Source organism: Mytilus californianus, unplaced genomic scaffold (assembly GCF_021869535.1).
Source record: "Mytilus californianus isolate M0D057914Y unplaced genomic scaffold, xbMytCali1.0.p SCAF_12, whole genome shotgun sequence".
Taxonomy (NCBI): domain Eukaryota; kingdom Metazoa; phylum Mollusca; class Bivalvia; order Mytilida; family Mytilidae; genus Mytilus; species Mytilus californianus.
The window spans coordinates 56938791-56964805 of record NW_026262604.1 but is presented as its reverse complement, the minus strand read 5'-3'; the positions used below and the strand labels follow the sequence as shown (position 1 = coordinate 56964805).

Below are 26015 nucleotides of genomic sequence, written 5' to 3'. Positions count from 1 at the left end.
CGGCCTGATTTACGTACAAAAAGATGAATGAACAACAAATATGATATACAGAAACAAACGACAACCACTGGATTATAGGCTTCTGACTAGGGACAGGCAAATACAGAATGTGGCGAGGTGAAACTAGTTTGCTGGCCCCAAACCCCCACAACAAAATAAGACACTAAGTACAGATCTGGGATTACTCTCAGTTACTGACAGCAAGTTCAAAGCCAATAACAACTAATAAAAAATCATGCATCTAAGACTAAAATATCAATCAGTACACATCCAACATTCAATGGTTTTAGTGTAAAGACGTCATTAGTAGTCAGAGAAAAACATGAACTTGTGCAATGCCAAGATACATGTATAGACAGATTGAAACGCCATGAATGTGCGTATGTATATAAAAATAATATTTAGTTTGAATTTGATTTACTGATAACAAAATCAATATTTATACCAAGTTGAACCTTTTAGAATAAGTTTATCCAAAGGATCGATAAGTTTACCCGGATCATATCTAAATTTCCGGGCTCGGTGAACAACATCTCCGTAAAAATTAGAATGTGCTATCTCGTTTGAAATAAGTTTTTTACAGGTACAGCTAAACTTCCAAACCAATTCTTTGTGTCTTTGGAAGAATTAAGTAAAGGTATTAAGTAATTTGTGGTAACGAAATCCCTGACTTAATGATTAAACATTAATACATTGATTTCGTTCACGTTACTACAGACACCGTCATAGAGAACGAGTTGTGATATATAAACACCACAAGATGTTGCCAATAGAACATCGCCGTCCAAAAAAAAGGAAAATTAACAAAAGGATACGATTTTCGTCCCTTATGTCGTAAAGTTTTGTGTAGAGTTTCCCGTGTAAAACTGAAATATATAAATCTAGGAAAGGTAAGTTATTACCGTTTATATTTGATTTATTTGAAATAAGTTCCTTTGGGTAAATTTTGACAGTAAATTTTAACGAAAAATAGCTTCAAGATAACGGTAAGTGTTGTTGAATTTATCCATTAAATGCAATTTTAGAATGGTCTTTACTGAGTTTGCTTTCTGTAACTGTGAACATACTTTGATGCAGTATATACTATTTTGTTGTTTGTACCTGTGTTTTTGTTTAAATTTTATTATGTCTAGTTTTAAGAGTTTTTAAGTGTTGTTCATGGTTCTGGTTTATGTTGTATGTTATATGTTATTTTATGTACCCTTTGTAGACTGAGCGAGATTGAAAGGGAGAGTGTTTAGATTAAAAAAAACACACTTTAACCCGATTACATATTTATGTGCCTTTCCTAAATCAGGAACCTCGCTAATCTTTGCATGGACGATTAAGAGCTTAAAATTTTGTAAAGTCATCTGTGATTAGTGTTTAACACTGTATGTTTACCTAATGGTGTTTTTTTGTTTTTTGTGTCGTTGGGTTGTTGTCTCATTGACGTAAATCCTAATCACCCCTTTTTATTCATAGAAGTTATTTATCAAAGTGATACTCCCTAACAAAACAAAACCTCATTTGGTTGTATCCTGATTTGGTTGTATCCTGATTTGGTTGTATCCTGACTTCGTTGTATTTTCATGTAGGAAGAAATATGTTAGAAAACAAAATGATACAAAGAAAATGAAGGTATCATAGAATGTTTGCATATTACGTTTATGTTACAACATACGGGTACAGTCACAAGCATTATTTATGTATTCAAATTACATAAAACTATTTATCAAAAATATGAAACAATATCATGGAAAACGATTTTCTAATTTTTTGGGTTTTTGTTTATTCAATGTTGAAAGTAGTGATAACACATCTAAGAAGAAAATAATTTAATACAAAATATGGTAACACGCCAGCATGTTAGACAAATTTTGTGGAATTTAGCACTCGAAATTTTAAATGAAACTTCCGAATTAACATCCGGGATAACTGGATTTCAAAACATGTCCATATTTTCAATATTCTCATTGACGAGATCTCGCTTGTTTGAAGTTTCTAGATGATATTCGCACACTCGATTGATTTGCAGATTTTAGAATAATCCTGCTGGGATTTCCATTGACCTCCGATTGTCTAAACACAATTCTTGGTCTTGAAGGAGCATGTGGTTGATCAAAGAGTCCGTTAGAATCCGAAATACTTTGATGATTTCTTGCATACACTCCTGTTGGATTTTCATTTACTTCTGATGGTCTAAACACGATTCTTTGTCTTGAAGGGACATGTGGTTGATCAAAGCGCCCGGCAGCATTCGAAACACGTTTCTGATTGTCATACACTCCTATTGGATTTTCATTGACCTCCGATGGTCTAAACACGATTCTTTGTCTCGAAGTGGCATGCGGTTGATCAAAGGGTCCGGTAGAATCCGAAACACGTTGCTGATTGTCATACACTCCTGTTGGATTTTCATTGACTTCCGATGTTCTAAACACGATTCTTTGTCTCGAAGTGGCATGTTGTTGATCAAAGGGTCCGGTAGAATCCGAAACACTTTGCTGATTTCTTGCATACACCATTGTGGGATTGTCGTTGACTTCCGGTGATCTAAACACGATTCTTTGTCTTGATGAAGCATGCTGTGGGTGAAAGGGTCCGTTAGAATCCGAATTACTGTGCTGATTTCCTGCATATACTATCCTTATTGGTGCATTGGAATTCATGTCTTTATTAATTCGTAGTCGCATGTTTGAATTGGGTTTTCTTTGAAGAACAATGAATGGGGTATCCCTTCCTCCGTTTGCATTGATATGTATACGTATTCCTGATGTATCAGAATGAGTACTCTGTCTGGCTTCATCGTTTCTAGGAAACATCGAGTTTTGACCGGTGTGTTCATTGTTCTGAAAATAATACAAGACAACAATTTAAATCAAAAGTTGTAGAAATTCATGTGCTAATGGACAAACAAATCTGTAACCAAAAGTACTAGTATATAGACAAAAAGCTCATCGTGTTGGGTAACTTGCACATGTATTTCAGGTTAGGCATACATGCATTTGATATATCCCTTTAGATAACAGAACCTAATAGGTAAACAGACTTTAAAAACATCTTCAGTTTGCAATCGTAAATAATCAGTTAATATTTTCAAAAGAATCAAAAGATAGATAACACCTCATACTGTTATGAAATAAAATTATAAAAATGGCAAAATATTACAACATAATATACAATATTAACGATGGTTTTTTTGAGAAGCGAAGGTTGCAAACATTGTCTATGACAATGTACAACATAAGACATAATAACCTGTCTAAAATCTGATCGATGCGTAGGATAACGAGCCATGGGCAGCACTCGTAAGTCTATGTACAATATTATTCTTAACGCAAAGATTTGTCAACGGGAATCGATAATAAAAATTAAAAAAAAAACAACAATATCAAAACAAATCAAAACATGCTTAGTGTCCGAAAAAGTTACATGTATGACTATTTAATTTGACAATAATATTCATTTTTGAAAATACAACATTTTCTGTATGTTATGTTATACTATAGTTATTCAAATGATATATATGTTTTTAACTTTAAAAAAATCTTTAAATCATCAAATATTTTCAGCCGAAGAAATGCAATGTATGCAAACACTCACCTCATTTCGAATATACATTGCAAAGGTTGTCTCAATGTAGACTATGAAAAAAGAAAGCAACTTGATAGCTCTCATTTTAGTATTGTGTAAATTATCCTTTTTGAATCTGTATGTTAATATCAAGGCGAATGGTTGTGCTGTGTGTAAAAGAATTATCTCTTTTTTATACATAGGGTCTAACTAAAGATATCATTGACGTAAATAAGAGTTATCATTGTTATTTAATTACTATACGTAATGTATTTCATTCATTAATCTTTCCAAATATGGTCATGTTCCCAACTACGTCACAGATTACTTCGTCCTACAGGTACATGTACATGTAGTGACACCTTTAACCATCAAATGTTTCAACTTTGTAATTACATATGTAATCATTATGATAAACTAGATTATACTTGACCACAGGGAGGATGTAATAAAATTAAAGACTTATTAGACGGTCTGAATGGAGGGTCCTGCATTTCTGTATACTTTATTGTTTAGATTATATTTTTCTCTATTCTTTTTTTTCTCTATTTCTCTCTATTTTTCCCATTCTATAAACCCCATCCAGACCCTCATTCAAAATATTGTTTCCTTCTTTTCTTTTGCTTGTTTTCTTCTCCGTCATTTTGCATTGAATTCTTTAAGTCTGTTTCGGGTTCATTATTATGAAAACTTATATATAGAAACTACATAAAAGATGGGTGAAATATCAATACAATCCCTTTTTTCGAACCTGGTACGAATATGATTTATTTTTCGTTAAAATTCTGTATTTGTTAGCTACACATTTTTTAAAGCTTTATCTTTCATACCAACTGTAACTAAAATCCAGCTTGTTTCGTTATGAAAAATACCCCTAATGGTTTGAAAATATCGTTTTTTTTTTCTTCTGAAGTTTGGTATAGAAGTATAAAGAATGTGTAACAAATATTGCAAAAATTGTTTTAACAGTTTTTGAATTTTATGCATAGTTCGGTATGTGCATGTTCATATTAAAACACTCATCTTTCAAATCTGTCTGTTGTAAGTGTGCTTAATGAAAAATAATTAAGAAATAACCCCATTTACATTTTGTGGAAATCTATGTTTGCCTATTTAATCATGTATGTGGTCAAATTAAATGAACAAATCTGCAACGAGAGATGCATTACTTTGCTCAGTCTAATTGTAATAAATGGTAAGCGATTTGGATTAATTACACTGTAAAAGTCGTGCTTAGAAATTAAACACTTGTATTACATGTTTAGATCTAAACGTGTTTAGGATTGTGTTTAATTTCTAAACACATTTCTCAGTAAGCACATAATATCTAAACATGTCTTGAATTTAAACACTTTTAATGTGTTTAAAAATGAAAGTGTTTAGAAATTAAACACTTTTTTCTAAGCTAAACACGATTCTAAACACAATCCTAAACACATTGTACTGAGACACGTTTAGATCTAAATATGTAAAAAAAAAGTGCACAAAAGATGTGCTTAGAAATGTGTTTAGGATCTAAACACCATTTTTACAGTGTACATATAACTTATAAATAAAATTAAGAATGGAAATGGGGAATATGTCAAAGAGACAACAACCCGACCAAAGAGCAGAAAACAGCCCAAGGCCACCAATGGGTCTTCAACACAGCGAGAAAAACCTGCACTCGGAGGCGGGCTTCAGCTGGCCCCTAAACAAAAATATGTACTAGTTCAGTGAAAATGGACGTCAAACTAAACTCCAAAACATATAATAGAACTAAAATTAAAAAGAAATACAAGACTAACAAAGGCCAGAGGCTCCTGACTTAGGACAGGCGCAAAAATGTGACGGGATTAAACATGTTTGGTGGGATCTCAACCCTCCCCCTATACCTCTAGCCAATGCAGAATAAACAAACACACAGTAAAACTCAGTTTATATAAAGACTGTTTTGAACGAAAGTGTTTTGATGGAATGTCCAGCATTAGAACAACAACGACAAGTTATGTTAAATTCTGCTTTAAAAATATGTAATAATTTCCAAAATCTAAAACAGAAAACAGATTTATTTGGATTCTTTCTTGTGAACATGAAGAAATATGCAACATTGTGACTTTGATTTGTTATAAATATTTTACAATAAGAAAACAACTGCTGTAGTTAAATCCATATTATCATTAACATTATCATTATAATTGTTTCTTTACTTATGTCTATTTGTAATCATTATGTAACATGCATGCCCTTTATGGACTGATACATGTAACTGGTTTAATAAAGTATTCGTATTCGGACAAGTGCTCATCCTATGTTGTATGGAGTACGAGTTGCTCAATAGTTGGTGGTGTGGTGTTTTGTGGACAGTGGCTTGTTTGTTCGTTGTTTTTCTTTTAACCATGGTTGTCTTTATCTTTTTACGAGTTATGTCTTTTCTACCCACATGTAACATTTCAAATTTGTATTTCCTTTTGTCATAAAAGCTGAATTTATTCAAAATAAAAGGTCATGCATGCTGTCTTAGAGTTTATGTAGTACAAATTGCATTTTTTTTTAAATTCTAATATACTTCTTGGTCTATATTGAAGATTTCGGCCATTACAGATATTTCAAAATCAAACACGACGCAAAATTTGTTATTGGTTAAACAACAGGTTAGTCGCTTATAACCATCAATGTTTTGGTACTGACGGCATAAAATAAATAAATAATAGTAGACCTCACGGTACAATAATGATAAATGGAAGTGACACTCGCTATAGAAAAAAATGGAAGTGGTATATACGGTAGACAAAAAATAAATAGAAGTGGACACAGGTTTTCACGGTAGACAAAAAATAAATAGAAGTGGACACAGGTATTCACGGTAGACAAAAAAAAATAGAAGCGGACACAAGCACTCACATCACGATAGACAATAAATATACAGAAATGGACACAGGTACTCACGATAGACAATAAAGAAAGAGAAGTGGACACAAGTACTACCTGTAGACAATAAATAAATAGAAGTGCACACATGTACTCACTGTAGACAATAGATAAATAGAAGTGGAGACATGTACTCACGGTAGACAATAAATAGAAGTGGACACAGGTACTCATGGTAGACAATCAAAAGAAGTTGACACAGGTACTTACGGTAGACAATAAATGGAAGTGATGCGTTATTCGAGTTCATGTAATTTAGTATAATTTTCGAATTGGAATTATTACAGATTTAAGAAATAAAGGTAAATGCAAAATAATAAATTAGTATTAGTTTTGGAAAACGTTATTTTTTTTTTTATATATGTCTATTTGCAACGACGAATGATGCACTATTTGCAACGAAGAATGATGCACTATTTGCAACGAAGAATAATGCACTATTTGCAACGAAGAATGATGCACTATTTGCATCAATACATAAAAGGGATTTCCCGGTATTACCATGGACGATGAAGTTGAGATATTGATTATCTTATAGGCACATAAAATTTCCTTAGAATACCACAATTTGTTTTTGTAGTCACGAGGCGAATTATAGGTAGACATATTGTTAAGATACTTGTTAAATGTTGTCCACTAAATGTATTTTTTTTTGTGTCGTCTTGTTGTTGTCTCGTTGACGTTTACAAGGGATGGTATTCAAGGTGGCACCGGCAGTAGGCGCTAGGCGGTCTTATCGGCCGGGTTGTGACCCCTTCCTCATACCTAAAATCCTTGATTCGCCTCTATCTGATTAAATTAAGATCTGTCACTTTGCTCCGTTTGTTTAGCGTATGAAATCGAACTATAGAATATGCTTTCACAGATTGGTTTTCATCGAATTTTTATTTGCGATCTAAAATTCTTTTTGGTAAAATAATATTGTATTCAAACACCATAGCCACCATCATCACTATTTACTTGTATTTAAAGCTCTAGTTTTGTTGTTATATGTCCCGTTTACAGTATGGGTATTATATTTCCCGGTCTTTGCGTCTCACTGTACGTCCATACTTCCGAACCTTTTGTTGTTATATGTCCCGTTTACAGTATGGGTATTATATTTTCCGGTCTTTGCGTCCCACTGTACGTCTTTACATCCGAACCAGGCTAATGTTTTGGTTTAAAGGAGTTTATCTTGATGTTGTGGTCATATTAACTTACCTTTCTAGTACACATGTTTTATTATGAAGTGAACTTTTATGCCCGGGCCTTTTTGTTACACACATTTATAACACATTTTGTTATCTCCGGGCCTTTTTGTTACACACAATTATAACACATTTTGTTATCTCCGGGCCTTTTTGTTACACACAATTATAACACATTATGTTATCCCCGGGAATTTTATGACATTTTTAAACAAGTTTTGCGATTGAAAATTACAGTAGGAACGGAATACACTCATTTACCTGAATAAGCATTTACTTTCTACTGTTATTAAAAATGATTTCGTCGACCCCAGTACTTAGTCTACATAAACTGTGCCATTTGCTGGAGGATGAAAAACACTTCCACCTTGAATGTAAAATTAACAAAAAACTAAGGGATATTAATCTATATGAAAAAAAAGTAACGTGAAACGTGTTAAAAATATTGGCTCCTTTATAAAAGTCATTAGAACTGAGGCAGTCTTATAATTTTTTTCCATGTGTTCATTTCTTATTGAATTGTTATTTCTTTGCTATAATATGTTTGTTTTTGTTTTTGTTTTTTGTCACAAACTAATTATGTTTATATGACAATAAAGATATATATATATATTAATCGTATAATATATTCACAGAGATTAAACATTTAACGATAATTGAATGGAAATTATATTTTGTCGCAATCAATCTTATACATGAACTTAGCGGTTGTAAATTGGTTTTTTAAATAAGGAAAGACTTCAATTACTTTCTACGAAATTTAAAATAAAATGAAATAGAATTATGCGGAAATGTAATGAATTTTCCAACCGCTGGTTAAGAAAGTCGGTACATGTCATAGAAACTTAACAATAATCTATCATATGCGATGATGTGAACTTCTGGTCAAATAGTTGACCAAACATAGTTTTCAATATCGATATTTTATAACATTCTGTTATAAATTCAGTCGTTAATTTAAGTAAAATATAAGTTAATTTTCAGTTTCAATTAAGTTTAATTCAGTCTCAAATGATATATCACATTTTATATAAAACAGCTTCAGTTTGTATCACAGACGGTTAATATTATAAAATAAGACACCGCCATTCATCTTTTGTGGGCAAGCATGTTTTTAATGAACTGTTTGATTCTTAATTTCTTCAGAAAAAGTAACCTTTCAGTAGGGAAGTGAAAAAATAGTTTGTTTCACTGAAAAAATTAGTGAGAGAATAAATATTAAACATTTAGTTTACAAATAAAATTGTCCCGGTGTGTTATTGAACGATTTTTTTTTCTATTACAGTCGAAAGAAATATTTACTGGAAAATCAAATCCCATGGCCCACACAAGATGAATAGTCGGTGCCATAAACTAGGAATACTATTAAACATAGTATATATGTATGTATGTACCGAGAAACGACATCAACTTCATGAACACTTTACTGAAGAATCGGGCTTATCGATCATGCGCATGCTGCATTGATAAAGAACATGACGAATAATGGATACTTGACATATTTTAATTTTAATTATGTCAATTTAATAGTTAAGATAGTTCTGGTACAAATGGAGGGCCTTGTGGCCAAGTGGTCTAAGAAGTTCATCTATAGTATTACTGAGATTGTGAGTTTGAACCCCACACGTGGCAGTTGCGTTCGACTTCAATCTTAATTGACTTGGTTTGTCAGTTTTGATGCCAAAGGTCGGTGGTTCTCTCCGGGCACTCCGGCTTCCCATGCCAATAAAAACTGGCCTTCACGAAATAGCCAATAGTGCTGAAAGTGGCACTAAACACCAAATAATTAATCAATCAATCTAGTACAAATGTAAACGGGAGATAACCAAAATAAGACAACGTGTTTCATTGTCTAGTATAAATGAATTGCATTTAAATGCGATATGTTCTATTCTTAAGTATAAGATAAGTATGTCGCCTCAGGACGCCTCTTCCAATACTTGTATTACAATCTTAAAGTTAATAGTGTAAATATGATCTATATAAAAATTACTTCAAAATATAATTACAATTTTTTTAATATAACAACTTTTAAAAATAATACTAAATATATTAACATAGATAATCATACTTGTACTAATGCATTAATCATCATCATTATTATAATTACATAGTATCGTTTATTTATTTTTATGTAATCACGAATAATGGGAGTGAATTTGATCTCACTTTGTAGATTGGAGTAGAGCTTGGAGTAAATATAAAGTAGATTTTAGAAATTGATGTTGTTCATTTTAAAAGTATTGTTTTATATCATAAAATATATGTACTTTTCAAAATTAGTTTAAATGCAAATAAAATTTACCTATACCGAACCCCTGTTTTGACGATCAGCACGTAGGCTAAAACTCATCGGGCAAGTTCACGTGTTGACCCTGGACGTTTGACCGTTTATATAAATTAAATCATCGACTCCTTCAAATCAATATAGTTTCTAGTGCTCTAGACCATGTTATACATATACTTTAGCAAGTCAGAAACCAGATAATGTTCAAAATAAAAAAGAGACAAAAACCAAGAATACTAGATTTAATTTCCCCTAAAGACAGAAAAACACACACACAGCTACATTGTAATAAGAAGATGGTGTACATGTATGATTGCCATTGATAACTAACTATACACCAGGGCCCGTATGGATAAAGCTACTTAAGTTAAGATTTGTTCCGAACGGACTGATTTTTCTTCATGTCCTACGATAAATTAGTATTACGATTGGATATCTTAACTTAAGTAGCTTGATGAATACGGGCCCAGAGACCAAAGTAAGAAGATGTGAAGATGGAAACAACACTCATTTATGCAAAGAGAAAAATGAAGTTTAAATTATGACTAATATATGTACGAGCTAACATGTTAATGCCTTTAAGGCCCTCCATTTGTAACAGAACTATCTTAACTGTTATTGGCCGTCACGAAATAGCCAATAGTGCTGAAAGTAGCACTAAACACCAAATAGGTAGGAACGACTGGTGAATTACTGATAAGCCGTTCAGTACATTTATTAGCAGTCAGTTGTCAAACAGTATAATAGTGCGGTTAGCTGGTTTGTTACACTTTAAGAAATAATGAAAACCTCGTTGGTTTCATTTGTTGCAATGGTTATTGGGTAAAAAGAAGACAAAAAGAGCGACTACAAAGGAAAGATAACTTACAACATGTAATAACAGATGTTTACTTAATTACATAACAACAAATTCGATGAAAGCATAAGCGAGAAATAATATTTCAATTATAAATAAATAATTGGTGATTCATTCAAATTCAAGTGGACTTGCAAGATTACAGACAAAGCATCTGTACGGAGTGATTCTTGAGATCGTAAATATACAGTTTATATAAATATAAAAAAATGTGGTATGATTGCAGTGAGACAATTATTCGGCAGACTTTAAATGACGAAGATGTAACCAATTATAGGTCACCGTGCTGCCCTTAACAATGAGAAGCACACCATACCGTTTAATCAGCTATAAAAGGCCTCGACATGAACAATGTGAAACAATACAAACGAGAAAACTAATACAGTACATTGTACGAAAAAAAAATATGACAGAAATGAACCAACGATAACCATTGAATGACAGACTCCTGACTTAACTCATTTTATGAGTACGGCCAGCGGGGATTTACATTTGGCTGCCTTGTGTTTGCATGTTATGTACAACGTGACGCTTTACTTCAGATATTCCATATAACGTTTCCGTGTATATACATTATCAGTACATTGAATAACAACATGACTGTAAATAACATGTGTATACAGTTTCATTACAATGAACCATTACACGTGTTCACTTTCTGTCTTCAACACCTCCTTTGGTTGTATTACCAACGTCGTAGCAAATGCTAATCGCTTCCCTTTTTGAATTTTCAATACAAATGGTATATGGTGTTAAACGTAATACTGACTATCTATAATGATATGTAATAATATACACGTTTCATGCGCGGTATCACGGTTAATCAGAGACAGTATTTTATCAAAGTTTGATTAAGGTTAATCTCGGAATAGCTGTCAACGGCACTCCATGTTTTGGAATAATAGTCGCACCTTCAATGCATTTTATCGGTACGTCTAATCTATCTGACGGTATAAAGGAATAATATTTTAAAAGTTTACAAATTGCCATTTTGCCTTCGAGCTGAGCAAGTCGTAGGCCAACACATGTTCTTGGTCCTCCACCGAACGGCAACCATGCCATCGGATGTCTAGTTTTCCTTCTTTCTGCAGTAAATCTGAAATAAATATATATTGTGTTTCATTTAACCAAAAACACAGAAAAAAATTACTGTAAAATGCAAAATACGACATGGTTTCCAGGTTTAAAAATGAGCTTTTTCTCGATGTTTGATGGGGTTCACGAGACTATTCGGGCTTTATTCCCTTAAAACCATTCGGAACTTTATTTCACTTTTTTGCATCTAAAGTCAATATTTAAACCCCGCTTCCTTTATCCATGTTAGAATTATTTGCTTCTTTTTAAAAAGGTCATTAGAACTGAGGACAGAGGTCTCATTGTAACATGGCTATTGAATATTGTAATATTGTAAATCTATCACTTATGTTTTTGATATTCTGTTTTATTTGGTATTTGGTTTTTTATTGTTTGTTTAAATTTGTATTGCCACAAACATACTGTAAATGTTTAGTGACAATAAGTAAACATTGATTTGACTTGATTTGAATTATTGACGGAAGTTATTCAAATAAAATTGTAAACAAAGATGTCAGACGACAAAATGACTGAAGGCAGTGATGTGCAATGGTTTGGTCAGTATGTTTGTTAGAATGACCACTCATCATAAATTATGTGTAGTGATAATTTATATAAATATGTATTTGTACATAAATAAGCCGTTAGTTTTCTCGTTTGAATTTTTACATTTGTCATTTCGGGGCCTTTTATAATTGACTATGCGGTATGTGTTTTACTCATTGTTGAAGGCCGTACGGTGATCTATAGTTGTTAATTTCTGTGTCATTTGGTCTCTGGCGTAGAGTTGTCTCATTGGCAATCATACCACATCTTCTTATTTTTATACAGATAATTTTTCAGAGGAATATGTGCGACAAGTACCAGTCTAGATTTCAAATCGCACTGTTTCTAGACTTGCATTTTTCGTATTTGGCCATCAACATCATTATCTATTTCAGGGGCGGATCCAGCCATTTTTAAAGGGAGGGTGTTCCAACCCAGGATATAAGGAGGGGGGTTCCAACCACATGTCCCAATTTAAAAACATTGATCGTCAAAAAAGGGGGGTTCCAACCCCCGGAACACCCCTCTCCTTCCTTGGATCCGGCATTGTATTTTCATTATTATACACGCTGCGAAACAAATCATTTCTTTGGACATTTGAATCTAGAATGTTGCGAAAAATTAATATTGTATTAATTTACTAAAGTAACAATGACAATAATTTATATACTAAAGTGACAATGACAATAATTTATATACTAAAGTGACAATGACAATAATTTCTAGAGACATACCTCTCAGGTATGAATCTTTCTGTGTCCTCACCCCAAAGATCTGTATTGTAATGGATATCCCACACATTTGCTTGTACAATCATACCAGACGGTATTGTTATACCATTGACGGTGCAAGTTTCCATACATTGTCTAGCAACAACCCTTGAATAGAAAAGGTTTAGAATTTATTCTTGTTCGCTGTTGTTGTCATCAATATCATGGGATATAAGCACTGTATATACATGTACAACATCTATTTCCTTGTCTTAATTAAAAGACGACGGAAAGAAGTCTCTACGGTGGTAAAGGTAGATCTAAAGAATTAAAAAAATGCCACTAGTACCTGAACAAAAATCAAGTTAACAGTAGATCACGAACAAATTTGGAAAAACACAAATGATACGGTGACAGTAATTTTCTTGTGGAATTTGAATGAAGAAATAGAAGAAAAAAAATACCATTAACGTAAATAAGGTAACACAACCCCAACAATGACTGCAGCTGAAACTTAATTATAAGGACTTTTATTATATGTTTGTGAGTGACTTGGTCCAGTTTATACATCAATAAATTCCTTTAAAAATGCGTTTAATCCTTAAACTTCTTCAAAATTAGAGATAAGGAACGTAATTTCCCCACTCGTAATCTCTATCACACGTATTGTATATTTGTGTCATGTAATTGCCCTGGCGCATGCATATATTTTTTGGTTAGCGCAAAAAAATTAACTCGATGAAATTTGCTATCTGATAAGAAATAAATTACAAATATATCTTATTATCATTCAAATGAATGTTTTGTGTTTATTATTTAATTCCAAGATGAAAGCGAAGTGAACATAAGTATTTTTGACGTCGAGCTGGTTTGTGTTATTATCGCCGCCATCTTGTTTACATTGGTAACAAAAAGTAGTTCCATCAACGGTTTATCCAAAACTAAATAACTTCAAGCGCCACTACCGGAAGCCTTCTCGACCAATCATGTAAACGTATTCCCTTATATGCAAACCATATAAGAATTATTCTAATACATTTTTCTTCAGAAGTTTGTGAGAAAAATATCAAATTAATTATTAGTAACTTACGTGCTTGCCAGAGGAAATTTTCTTAAAGTCTCGCACCAAACCATATCTAGATATTCCATTCGAGAGATAATGTTATAAAATGCAGAAGAATCCTCCGTCTGAAAATATAAGTTAGAATAATCAAATGTTCATTGTCCAGGTTTTATTCGGAAAGACAGTGGGCTAAGCAAGTAAGCAGATTATCTATGCAGTGCGCTTGTTATCAAATCTGATTTTAGTATTATACATGTTCTTATTTTCTGTAGATATCTATTGTGTAGATATTTGCATATCTATATTCTTTGCTTTAATATTTTGTTTCAAATTCCAATAGGGAACACATATTACATTATTGTAGTAAATAAACAATTTTAAAGACGTTTCGGCCACTGGCCTTCTTCAGTTTCTTTATCATCCTTCTTAACTACATTCTACTTTCTCCATCATTAAAATGTTATAGATTTCAACTACATTATATATAATATTTTGTTTAATCGTTCTTTAAAAGCATTTTTACAGTAAAAAAAAGGCAAATAAAAATTCATCGACCAATCATTTACTAATTAAGACAATGATAACTGTTGCATCCAGAAAGAAAGATTATTATTGAAGCTAAGCTAATAATAAGAAGCGAAGTAATTACTCATATTTCAAAACTAACTGCTAGAATAGAGCTTGACATTTTTTTTGGACGCTTGGCACACATAGTGGACTCTTGAGTATTGTCTAAAACCGTTTTTTAACTTTGGATTATGTTTATATCTTATATCTCTTTTTCTAAATATATTCGAATAAAAAAAGCATATGTATATATATAATTAAGTCAGCATAGTTACAAAATGCATGAATCCTTGTATTTCAAACGTATCATTTATACATGCGTGTGTTGGTTAACTACATTATACAGTGTACGCTTCCGGTTCAACTCAGTTCAACCCCGATTCTTAAGTGGGGTTTGTGTTGCTTATCCTTTGTTTTCTGTGAAGTATTTTGTTAACTGTTATCTGTATTTTTGTTGTTCTGCTTGGCCATGTTGTTGTTATCTATTTTGTTCCTTCGTCTAATGGTCTGCGATTGCCACTCAGTATTTTTCCCTTTCGTATATATGATGACAAAACATTATAGAATCATTTCAGCAAGACATTAGGAATGGAAGGGTATATCTTGGACATATAGAAGTGGAAATGTATCCCAGCGACGCAATAACAAGGTCGACATAACATAGGTCAGCATACGCTTTCGTTCGATAAACCATTATCTGTATTATATGTGGTATCTGTTCTTCTATGACCTGCGTTTTACATTAATGTGGTATCTGTTCTTCTATGACCTGCGTTTTACATTAATGTGGTATCTGTTCTTCTATGACCTGCGTTTTACATTAATGTGGTATCTGTTCTTCTATGACCTGCGTTTTACATTAATGTGGTATCTGTTCTTCTATGACATGCGTTTTACATTAATGTGGTATCTGTTCTTCTATGACCTGCGTTTTAAATTAATGTGGTATCTGTTCTTCTATGACCTGCGTTTTACATTAATGTGGTATATGTTCTTCTATGACCTGCGTTTTACATTAATGTGGTATCTGTCCTTCTATGTCCTTCTATGACCTGCGTTTACATTAATGTGGTATCTGTTCTTCTATGACCTGCGTTTTACATTAATGTGGTATATGTTCTTCTATGACCTGCGTTTTACATTAATGTGGTATCTGTCCTTCTATGTCCTTCTATGACCTGCGTTTACATTAATGTGGTATCTGTTCTTCTATGACCTGCGTTTTAAATTAATGTGGTATCTGTTCTTCTATGACCTGCGTTTTACATTAATGTGGTATCTGTTCTTCTATGACCTGCGTTTTACATTAATGTGGTATCTTTCCTTCTATGACCTGCGTTTTACATTAATGTGGTATATGTTCTTCTATGACCTGCTTTTTACATTAATTCCTGAGTAACTGACTTGAATTTTATTTATACTCACATCCTCTGGGAAAAAGTGATCAATTTCGTTTTGCAGTTTGAGCTGCACATCCGGGTTCACGACGAGTTCATACATAATATAAGCCAATGTTGTACTTGTTGTTTCATATCCCGCTAGGAGAAAAAGCAGACACATAGCCGATAGTTCCTAAAATAGAATAAATGAATACTTCTTTTAAACTTTTACATTTAACAAAAGCTTTAAAATTTATATAATTATAGTGATATTTCCGTCGTCATGTTTATCTGAAGTAAAATCGATGTTTCCTAAAATAACAATATTTTAAAACTAGGAAGTTGTCGTTACGTTCTGTCCTATAATGAGTGAATCATTTATCGAAATTAGCTGTTATCAATCTATATTCTTGAAAATTAAGAATATATTGTAAGTTCGATCGACATTCGTTTTATATGTCAGTGTTTGAATACGTTTCAATATTTCAAAGGGTAAACATTTTCAGAAGTGCCCTGATCGCATTGAAAATCTATGGTTTGAAGAAAAAAAACGATGATATATATGTAAACGCAAAGGTGCGATGGCGACGCTGAAATGCGATAGTCACGCGGAAATGCGATGGTCTGTTCCGAAGAGCATCCTTTCGCTGATGTGCAATGGTCTATTAGACGCGTGATTACTAGTTTAAAATCTACAGATGTCCAATTATTATGAGAGATTGAATTTTTTATTAGTTAGTATATGAATTCCAAGCATTTAATATTTTCTCGAGTTGCAGTAAAAATCATCTACCGCGGGTGATCTATCTCATTTCGTGTTCTCATTTAAACCATCCGTTTAGACGTTTCGCTTATTTTGTTTCATTCTAACTAATCTAGCAATATTTGCATTTCAAACACTTTCCACATTTTCAGTCATTGCAATTAGTACTGGTTTTAAAGGAAAACAACCTTTACATGTACATGTAGCTTCTGTAGTGGTCAATTTCTGCAGCGATTGTGTTAACGACTGCTTTTGTTGTATAATTAAGCTATTTACCAAGGACTAGTATTTACCATGACTGTTTTAAATCAAACAGCTTATATATGCCCTGTATGTTTTACTTAGAAAAGTAAAAAGCTACTTCTGACAAACTATTTGACCTCTACATCGACATCTAATAAAAATATAGAATAATATAGATTATGTAGTCCATAGCGCTTCTGCGTTACCATCATCGCCCTTCGGCATAGAAAACAACAAGATAGCGTCACAAATCCACCATCGCAAAATCGCACCTCAGCGTCAAAGCGTCGGATTTCAGCGTGACCATCGCGGTTCGGAGCTCGAGTAATATCGGGGTTCAAAATCCTACATATGAACAAACGTTTAACCAGCTCATGAAAATAAAGATATCGTTCGATTGAAATTAGCTGATTAAATTTTGGAAATGATTTTAATTAAGGATATACTTCCCTCAAGTTTAGATTCATTGTCCGGATTTGGCTATACTTTAGGTCCTTTTTTTGTTGTTTGATCAGTTCTTTAACTGTGTATTAGGTTTATATTTCGGCCTCGAGCATCACTGAAGATACATTATTTCTCGGAATACGCATCTGGTGCTGTAAAATTGGTACCGTTTATGTTTTTTTCACCATTTATGTCCATATTCAAATCGGGTAAAAATATTAACAACAGAAAAAATAACGACAAACTGATTTAACAAGAGGTTCTCAAGAGCCTGAATCGCTCATCTGTAATTTTTTGCTTAAATCTTTCATCAATGATTATTTTTGCATTTTAATATATATTGATGAGTGGCTTAAAAATGCCATTTAAATGTTCTTTGTATCTGTCATAATTTCTTCAAAAACAAAAAAATGCATTTTACCCCTATGTTCCATTTTAGCCATAGTAGCTATGTTTCTTGACGTACAAGGAAATAAAATACAAAAATGTATACTAGATACTCGGAAACTCATTCAGTCCAAGTTTGGCTGAAATTGATTAAGCAGTTTCGAAGGAGAAGATCTTTTAAAGTAAGCAAATTAGATGAACAAATTGTGAAAAATTGTCTTTATAGGATTTGCTCTAAATGCATTAGTTTTTGAGATCTTAGCCAAAAACTGCATTTTACCCCAATGTTCTACTTTTAGCCATGGCGGCAATGTTTTTTTGACGAAACAGAAAATAAAACACACACTTTATTCTAAATACCCAAAGGATCATTCAACTCAAGTTTGATTGGAATTGGTTCAGTAGTTTCAGATGAGAAGATGTTTGAAATAGTTTACACCGGACGGACGACGACAACAGACGACACCGGACGACGACGGACGCCAAGTGATGGCAAAAGCTCACATTTCCTTTGGAAAGGTGAGCTAAAAATGAAAGCCGTCATAATTGGCTAGAAACATTCTGATTGCAGTATTTTATTTTTGTTGGAATTGGTCGGAGTACAATGGTTATGTATATAAAATGTAAATAAAATATGAAACAAATTCCTCATAACCACTTATGATAACTGTTCAATTAAATATCAAAGGGTTTCTGTTCACCTTCAAATCAACCATCAATGTCATTTCATTAATGATGAAATGTTAGACCCTAAGATTTTTACTAACCAACCAGTGGGCGATTTAGAATTTGTGACTATATATATAACTTTCATTTTGATATGTTATAAACATATACGTTCATGTAATATTACAAATCTGAAGTTGCAGCTTCATATTGCAAAATCTTTGCCACATCAGTTTACAGATGTTTAAATCTCGTAAATCGATACCATGGATACCGTAGAGACAAATCAAGAAATCACACAAAAATCGAGACAATCCAAAAAGAAGCGAGACCGGGAGAGTCTCCTACTCTACATGAGTCACCAACCATGAGAATTCACACTCAGTCAAAATGTCACAATCGGGAATATGACAGAATCGGTGAGGTTACATATCAGTCGATTATACCAAGATTGGTATCTAAAGATCTAAGACCACAAAAACATGTCGCAACGACACATCGTATCGGTCAACCAATTCGTGATGGCAAAGACGGGTTTCACTACTATTTTGGCCAAAATCGGATATATATAAAGCTTCGAATATATTGAAATATCTTTTAATGTTATTTTGTGTATTTTGCTTTCTCTTAAAAGAACACTCGTATAAGTATAAGTAGAAATGATTAGGAATCATACTAGGTATTAAAAGGCCATGCCTCATCATTTGTAGAAATAGTATGAGCACCTGAGATCCCCCCAAGTTTTTGGTGGGGTTCGTGAGTCTTTAGTTTTCTATGTTGTGTCTTGTGTACTATTATTTGTCTATTTGTCTTCATTTTTTAGCCATGGCGTTGTCAGTTTATTTTCGATCTATGAGTTTGACTGTCCCTCTGGTATCTTTCGCCACTCTGAAAATATTCAAAATGGAGAAATTTGAAATTAAACAAAAAAACAGAGAGAAATTTTGATTACATTGTAGTGGAAAATTACTATTGACAATGTTTTTACATCCGAGCGATTTTCTTTAGTTTTACTGCTATTTTCACATTTCTCGATCGGTGAGAGAAAAATATTTCTCATCTCTAGAGAAATTGCACTTTGTTCTCGGCAAATGATTGGTCAAAATTCAATTATTGACGTCAAATTTTCTTGATTTATTCATAAGTTTCTATTGTGACGTCATAAAAAAGGCGACAAGCCTGATGACGTCACATATAAAGAACACAACTTTCTGCAAATATTTGAAAAGGAAGGATAAACTTTGTTTAGATATCGTCAAAAAACCATTAGAGACACAGATTCCACAACTATATCTCGTGTATTACGATATTTCTCCACTCTCAAGCTACGCGTTTTAAATTTTGAAATTGTCTAGAGTGGAGAAATATCGTAACTCACTTGATGCAATGGTGGAATCTATATTTCCTAGCCAGGCATGCTCAAAACCAAACAATTGGAAGACAATGATATTTGAAAAGGTAAGAAGCGATATGACCAAACGGGACCTGTAAAAGTTATATTCGGTAAACCACTATGAATGAAGAAAAAGCAGGATCTTTATTTTAACAGATCTTTTTGATATTTACTGTTTCGTTGGTTTTTTGTTTGAATTGTTTCACATTTTGTCATGTCGGTAGGTGACTATGTGGTATTGGTTTTGTCATGTCAGAACCTTTTGGTAGCTGACTATGTGGTATTGGTTTTGTCATGTCGGAACCTTTGGTAGCTGACTATGTGGTATTGGTTTTGTCATGTCAAAACCTTTTGGTAGCTGACTATGTGGTATTGGTTTTGTCATGTCGGAACCTTTGATAGCTGACTGCGTGGTATTGGTTTTGTCATGTCGGAACTTTTAATAGCTGACTGTGTGGTATTGGTTTTGTCATGTCGGAACATTTTGGTAGCTGACTGTGTGGTATTGGTTTTGTCATGTCGGAACCTTTTGGTAGCTAACTATGTGGTATTGGTTTTGTCATGTCGGAACCTTTGGTAGATAACTGTGTGGTATTGGTTTTGTCATGTCGGAACCTTTCGGTAGCTGACTGTGTGGTTTTGGTTTTGTTATGTCAGATCCTTTTGGTAGCTCACTATGTGGTATTAGTTTTGTCATGTCGGAACCTTTGGTAGCTGACTATGTGGTATTGGTTTTGTCATGTCGGAACCTTTTGGTAGCTGACTATGTGGTATTGGTTTTGTCATGTCGGAACCTTTGGTAGCTGACTATGTGATATTTATTTTGCTAAAGATTGAAAGCATCTGTACGATGACCTGTAGTAGCTTAAATCCCCCTCTCTTTGACTCAGTTGGATTGTTGTCTCATTGGCAATCATACCACATCTTTTTACTTTGTATTGATCATCTCTATTTGCATGAAACGTGTTATAAAAAAAACCTAACATGAATCATGTTTTTTTTAAACTTATTGACACTTGGGGCGATTTAGAGCTTAAAAATGAAAATAAAACTTTATGAATTTCTTGATTTATCTTCATCAGGAAACGATCATAATCATTGAAATCTAGAAATGTGCAGATAAGTTGAAACAAAATGAGCTATATTGCCAACATGACTAACGACAAAATACAAATGCATCTAAGGTCAACTTTGTCTAAAGGGAGTTGGAACCTTAGTTCCTAAATAATTTCAAATAATTTCATAGCATACATTTTTGGTACGGCAAATGGTTAATTTATAACGAGTGTGTATTGACTCCTGATGTCTTTTGTGTTTTGTTGTGTCGTTTGTTTACCATTTCAGTGTAGTTTATCAATAATTACCCTTCATTAGCGCGGAGACGAAGACACTCACTGTATTAAAGAGAAACAACTATTTGAGTGAACATCGCTCCGTTAATAAGTAAACGAAGTTTGAAAGATTGCAGAAGAATGATAGAGAAGTATACAAAAACGCATGTGGCGTAACGGGTATTCAGATTTTATTACTATACATAGGCCGACCATACGGTATTGGTTTTTCTCATTGTTGAAGGCCGTACGGTTGCCTATAATTGCTTACACCCACTTCATTTGAACTTTGGTGGATAGTTCTCATTGGCAATCAAACCACATTTCCTTATTTTTATAAAGGAAATGATACTTTGAGTGGATGATATAATACTTCCATCAATTGAATTCAAGTTAATATTTGAAATATCGACGAAACAGATTTTTTTTTCAGTTCTTCGTTATAGATAACCATAGACTAGACAAAATCTACATTTCAATAAATGGCGTGATATTTATAAACATTCTATTGACCCACGTGTTACTGAAACACACGTCACATCCTGATACTATTGTTAAGCTTAATAAGTCTATCGGAATAAAAAAGGTATATGACAGTACAATGTTACTCTATACCTTACCTCATTGGTCAATATTCTACAATGTCATTGAAGTCAACATCAACAACAACAATCTTATTGGCTAATGGATTATATTCAGACGTCAACATCAACTGAAGTACCTTCCTCATTGGTCAATAGTTTTTTCTTGACAACATTGTCATTGAAGTCAACATCACCAACGTCAATCTAATTGGCCAATGGATTAAATTCTGACGTCACCATCAACTGAAGTACCTACCTCATTGGTCAATATTCTTTTCTTGACAACATTGTCATTGAAGTCAACATCACCAACGTCAATCTTATTGGCCAATGGATTGAATTCTGACGTCACCATCAACTGAAGTACCTACCTCATTGGTTAATATTCTTTTCTTGACTACATTGTCATTGAAGTCAACATCACCAACGTCAATCTTATTGGCCGATGGATTAAATTCAGACGTCAACATCAACTGAAGTAGATCAACTCTTTGTTCCTTCGAAACAATAAATGTAAAATGTCTGTTTATACTTTTAGAAATGTGTAATACAATTGAGATTTAATCTCGGATGTATTAATGTGTGAGAGACTTTTTCTATGGAATACATGTTAACAAGAGTATGGAAATGAGATAGAAAGGCAAAAAAAAGAAATCAATCGAAAATGATAAGGAACTTAGCGTATATCTGCCTTTAAAATGAAGTAAGATTATGAACAATCGCTAGTTGATAGTTTTGAAATATTTTAATCGATTGAAAAAATATCTAAATTTTTCCTTTCTTTCATTTTAGAATTTCTACTGTAAATGCCTCCTTTTCAAAATACAGAATATTCAAATGTCAAGCTTTTGTTATTATGTGGGCCAGTACATGTCAATGGCCAATGCACCAATGCATTTTGAGATAATAAAATCTAAGTTAGAAAGGAAGTTTATTTTTATATTTTACATTCTATTACATGTGGGGAAAAAGACAAACATTAATTACATAACATTATAAAATCCTGCTAACTATAATGTCACCTTGAATAGTAACATTAAGCATGCTGTGTAAATTCTTCTATGTTTATTTTCGCTTCTAATTTCAAAATAACGTAACACAGTTTAATTTGAATCATCACTTTAGCGCAAACAGTAATCACCATTACACCCACACCTATAATCATGTAATGAAAGATCAGCAAAATTAAAACTATAACTATTAACCTTATTGTTTACATAAACCTTAGCCGTTTTGATTAATATTGAAATGTCGTAATCAGTAAAAATGACATCGAATTTCAATTTTCTCACCTGTTTCATTTTTCTTTCTTTGATTATTGTCGCCATCGTGTCCTGTAGCCAAAAGACTGGATTGAACGTCACGTGACGTAATACATTGTAGATTGCAATCCAGACAGCGTGAAACGTAGGAAACATAACTATAAAGAGAAATTATTAACGGTTGAAAGAAATAATAAGATGATCACACGATTATATTAGTAAATAATTAATGAAACAAGTATTTCAATTTATTTCTGGCTTCAATGGAACTATTTTTATGTATAAATGAGATTGCAAAATTTTTAGAACTAAAGGTACTACTTTTATTGCAAATACGAATACGTGGCTTTCTCAAATTCATAAAAGCATCAACAATTTGTTATATTCAGTGTTATATCTTACAGCGGAACATAACGTGCAATGATAACACTTTACGGTCACCATCATCACTCCGTGTACCGTTATAAAGTTTACATGTCTAAAAAACATCGTAAATGTGTATTTATCTTTAAGTTGGTAATATTCTTTTTCATATCTTTTCAAAAAATGTCAGCTTTTAGTAGTTTTCTTCTTCATAACGTCCCTCAAATATTACTTATTGCATTATCTTCTTGTTCCTGTTTCAAGTGGGTGTGTGATGCTAAATATAGTCTCTGTGTGATGAATAGAGAAAAATTGTTGTCTCTGTTCCTATTTTCTTTTTTCTTTCTTTTCTATTTATGATGACCGTTGCCAACTGGATATCTTCATGTACTTGGTATACTTTTCTTACATTTGGATTACTCAATAACAAAGACAAGAATAAAGAACAAAATAGCGGGAAAAAAGTATCAAACAAACAGAAAAAGAAAAGTTGATAAAGGATACTTACACCCCAACATGAATAAGATTGGTCTCTTTGTCGTATCCCTAATTACATTTCTACAGTTTACAAGACATTCGTCATTTTTCCTCGTTAATGATTCGGACTTTAATCCAAAACCACAATCAGCAATTGTGTCTAAAGTAAGTCTCTGAAATAAACTAAAAAATATCTACGATTTATCCATGAAAATATTTATCAAATCCTTATATTTATACTGTTTGCATACTTTCTTATAGGTTGGGGAAGCGCTTGTTCTCTTAATTGTTGCGTTGCTGATGAAATAACATACATGTATATCCCCACATGTTTGCTTTCATATAAATAGATTGCCTTAGAAATTACGAAAATGTGGTACGAGTGTCAATGAGACAACTCTCCATCCAAGTCACAATGTATAAAAAGTAAACAATATTACGTCAAAGTACGGCCTTCAACACGGAGCCTTGGCTCACACCGAACAGCAAGCTATAAAGGGCCCCAAAATGACTAGTGTAAAACAAGAAAACCAACGGTCTAATCTATATAAAAAACGAGAAAGGAGAAACACTTATGCACCACATCAAAAAACGATCACCACTGAACAACAGGCTCCTGACTTAGGACAGGTGCATACAAATGCAGCGGGTTTTAACAGGCGCCAACCTTCACCCTAACCTGAAACAGTAGTGTAGCATTATAACATAAAAAGACGAGCAAAAATAGTTTAAACATTATGACATATCAACCCTTCCCTTTTTACTCTTGGTAATTTTTTTTTCGTTGGTTTGCTTTTATTCATAATAAACATAAAAACCATTTTTTTCCCTGACCAAAGGCTGATTATCAATTCTATTTAAATTCTGTCTTAGGAAGCAGAAACGTTAAGAAATACCGAACTGGAAAAAACAGATATAAACTGACTTACTCATACATGTCGAAATCTGTCTTCTTCTTTGCATTTTCGTCAACAATCACCAATAATTCGTTTATTCTTTTGTTAATTGTAGGTACAATCTGATAAAAGAAAGTGCAAATATTCACTTACAATAAAAACCCCGATAAATCATATAGAATAAAGAATGGAAACGGGGAATGTTTAAAAGAGATAACAACCCGACCAAAGACATGAAAGAGCGGAAAACAGCACACGGCCTCTTAAGGGTCTTCAACGCGAGAAAATCCTTATATGTTGCCCTTGTTCCATACATTGGTCGGGTTAATCCTCAGCCAGTACGATAGAGATTTGGTGTAGATGGCAGATCATTGAACGTCTCATTGAATCATTTTGTAATACCATGCCAACTTTTCATGTGCCTATCACCACATCAGGGACTTTTTCAGCATTTGTCGTATGTCACATCTTATCGTTTTTCATTTCCTTTTTTTTAGAGAATTGGGGTTGAATGGAAGGTCTTTGATTGTGTCAGCTGAATTTATTCACAACTTGTTTAGTGTCGGGAAATTTATCATCTCGACATTATGTTTAAACGCAAGTCCATTGCTGAATACTGTGTAATGCCTTCTAGATATGTATTAGATATTTTTGTCGTTTTGTTGCTGTCTCAACGATATATATCCAACATCTCTCTTTATTCATAAAACATTGTTTAAAAGAATGAAATAAGAATTGAAAAAATATATAATCATACTATCAAATAACCTTATGGCTCCTTCTGCAGCTGATATAAAAGTTACATCATATACATATATTCTACGTTACTATATTTAAGTGGTCATAATACGAGTACGGATGATAACCTTCATCGGACTTTTTTGGAAACAAGTCTTTTGCCAAGTAAATTTATACTCCAAACATCAAAGAAAAGCAAGTGTAATACATATAAAAAAGGAAAAAAAAATAATGTATTACCAGTACAACGTTTATAACTTTTCACTGAATGTATAACCTGAAGGAAGTACTTGTCTTATCAATTCACTAAGAAATCTGATTACAATGTTGA

The 26015-nt window shown here is 32.9% G+C and overlaps 3 protein-coding genes across 3 annotated transcripts in view; all 3 read right to left on the bottom strand.

The window, feature by feature from the left end:
* LOC127722059 (cytochrome P450 3A8-like) overlaps nt 1-26015 on the bottom strand; it is a 497429-nt gene that overhangs the window by 225425 nt on the left and 245989 nt on the right. The gene's annotated exons all lie outside the window — the stretch shown is intronic.
* Nucleotides 1803-3702, bottom strand: LOC127722066 (uncharacterized). The gene is made up of 2 exons (XM_052228918.1): nt 3586-3702; nt 1803-2831 (listed from the first exon to the last, which is right to left on the bottom strand). The coding sequence occupies exons 1-2, from the start codon at nt 3658-3660 to the stop codon at nt 1953-1955; spliced, it is 954 nt and encodes a 317-aa protein (XP_052084878.1). The 5' UTR covers nt 3661-3702; the 3' UTR covers nt 1803-1952.
* LOC127722061 (putative cytochrome P450 CYP13A6) overlaps nt 11460-26015 on the bottom strand; it is a 28889-nt gene continuing 14333 nt past the window's right edge. Inside the window, exons 6-13 of the mRNA XM_052228910.1 lie at nt 24980-25068; nt 24082-24233; nt 23241-23368; nt 22320-22445; nt 16184-16330; nt 14219-14310; nt 13153-13296; nt 11460-11894 (exon numbers count right to left, since the gene is read on the bottom strand). Of these exons, the coding sequence (XP_052084870.1) occupies nt 11639-11894; nt 13153-13296; nt 14219-14310; nt 16184-16330; nt 22320-22445; nt 23241-23368; nt 24082-24233; nt 24980-25068 (1134 nt within the window). The 3' untranslated portion in view covers nt 11460-11638. The remainder of the gene's footprint in view (nt 11895-13152; nt 13297-14218; nt 14311-16183; nt 16331-22319; nt 22446-23240; nt 23369-24081; nt 24234-24979; nt 25069-26015) is intronic.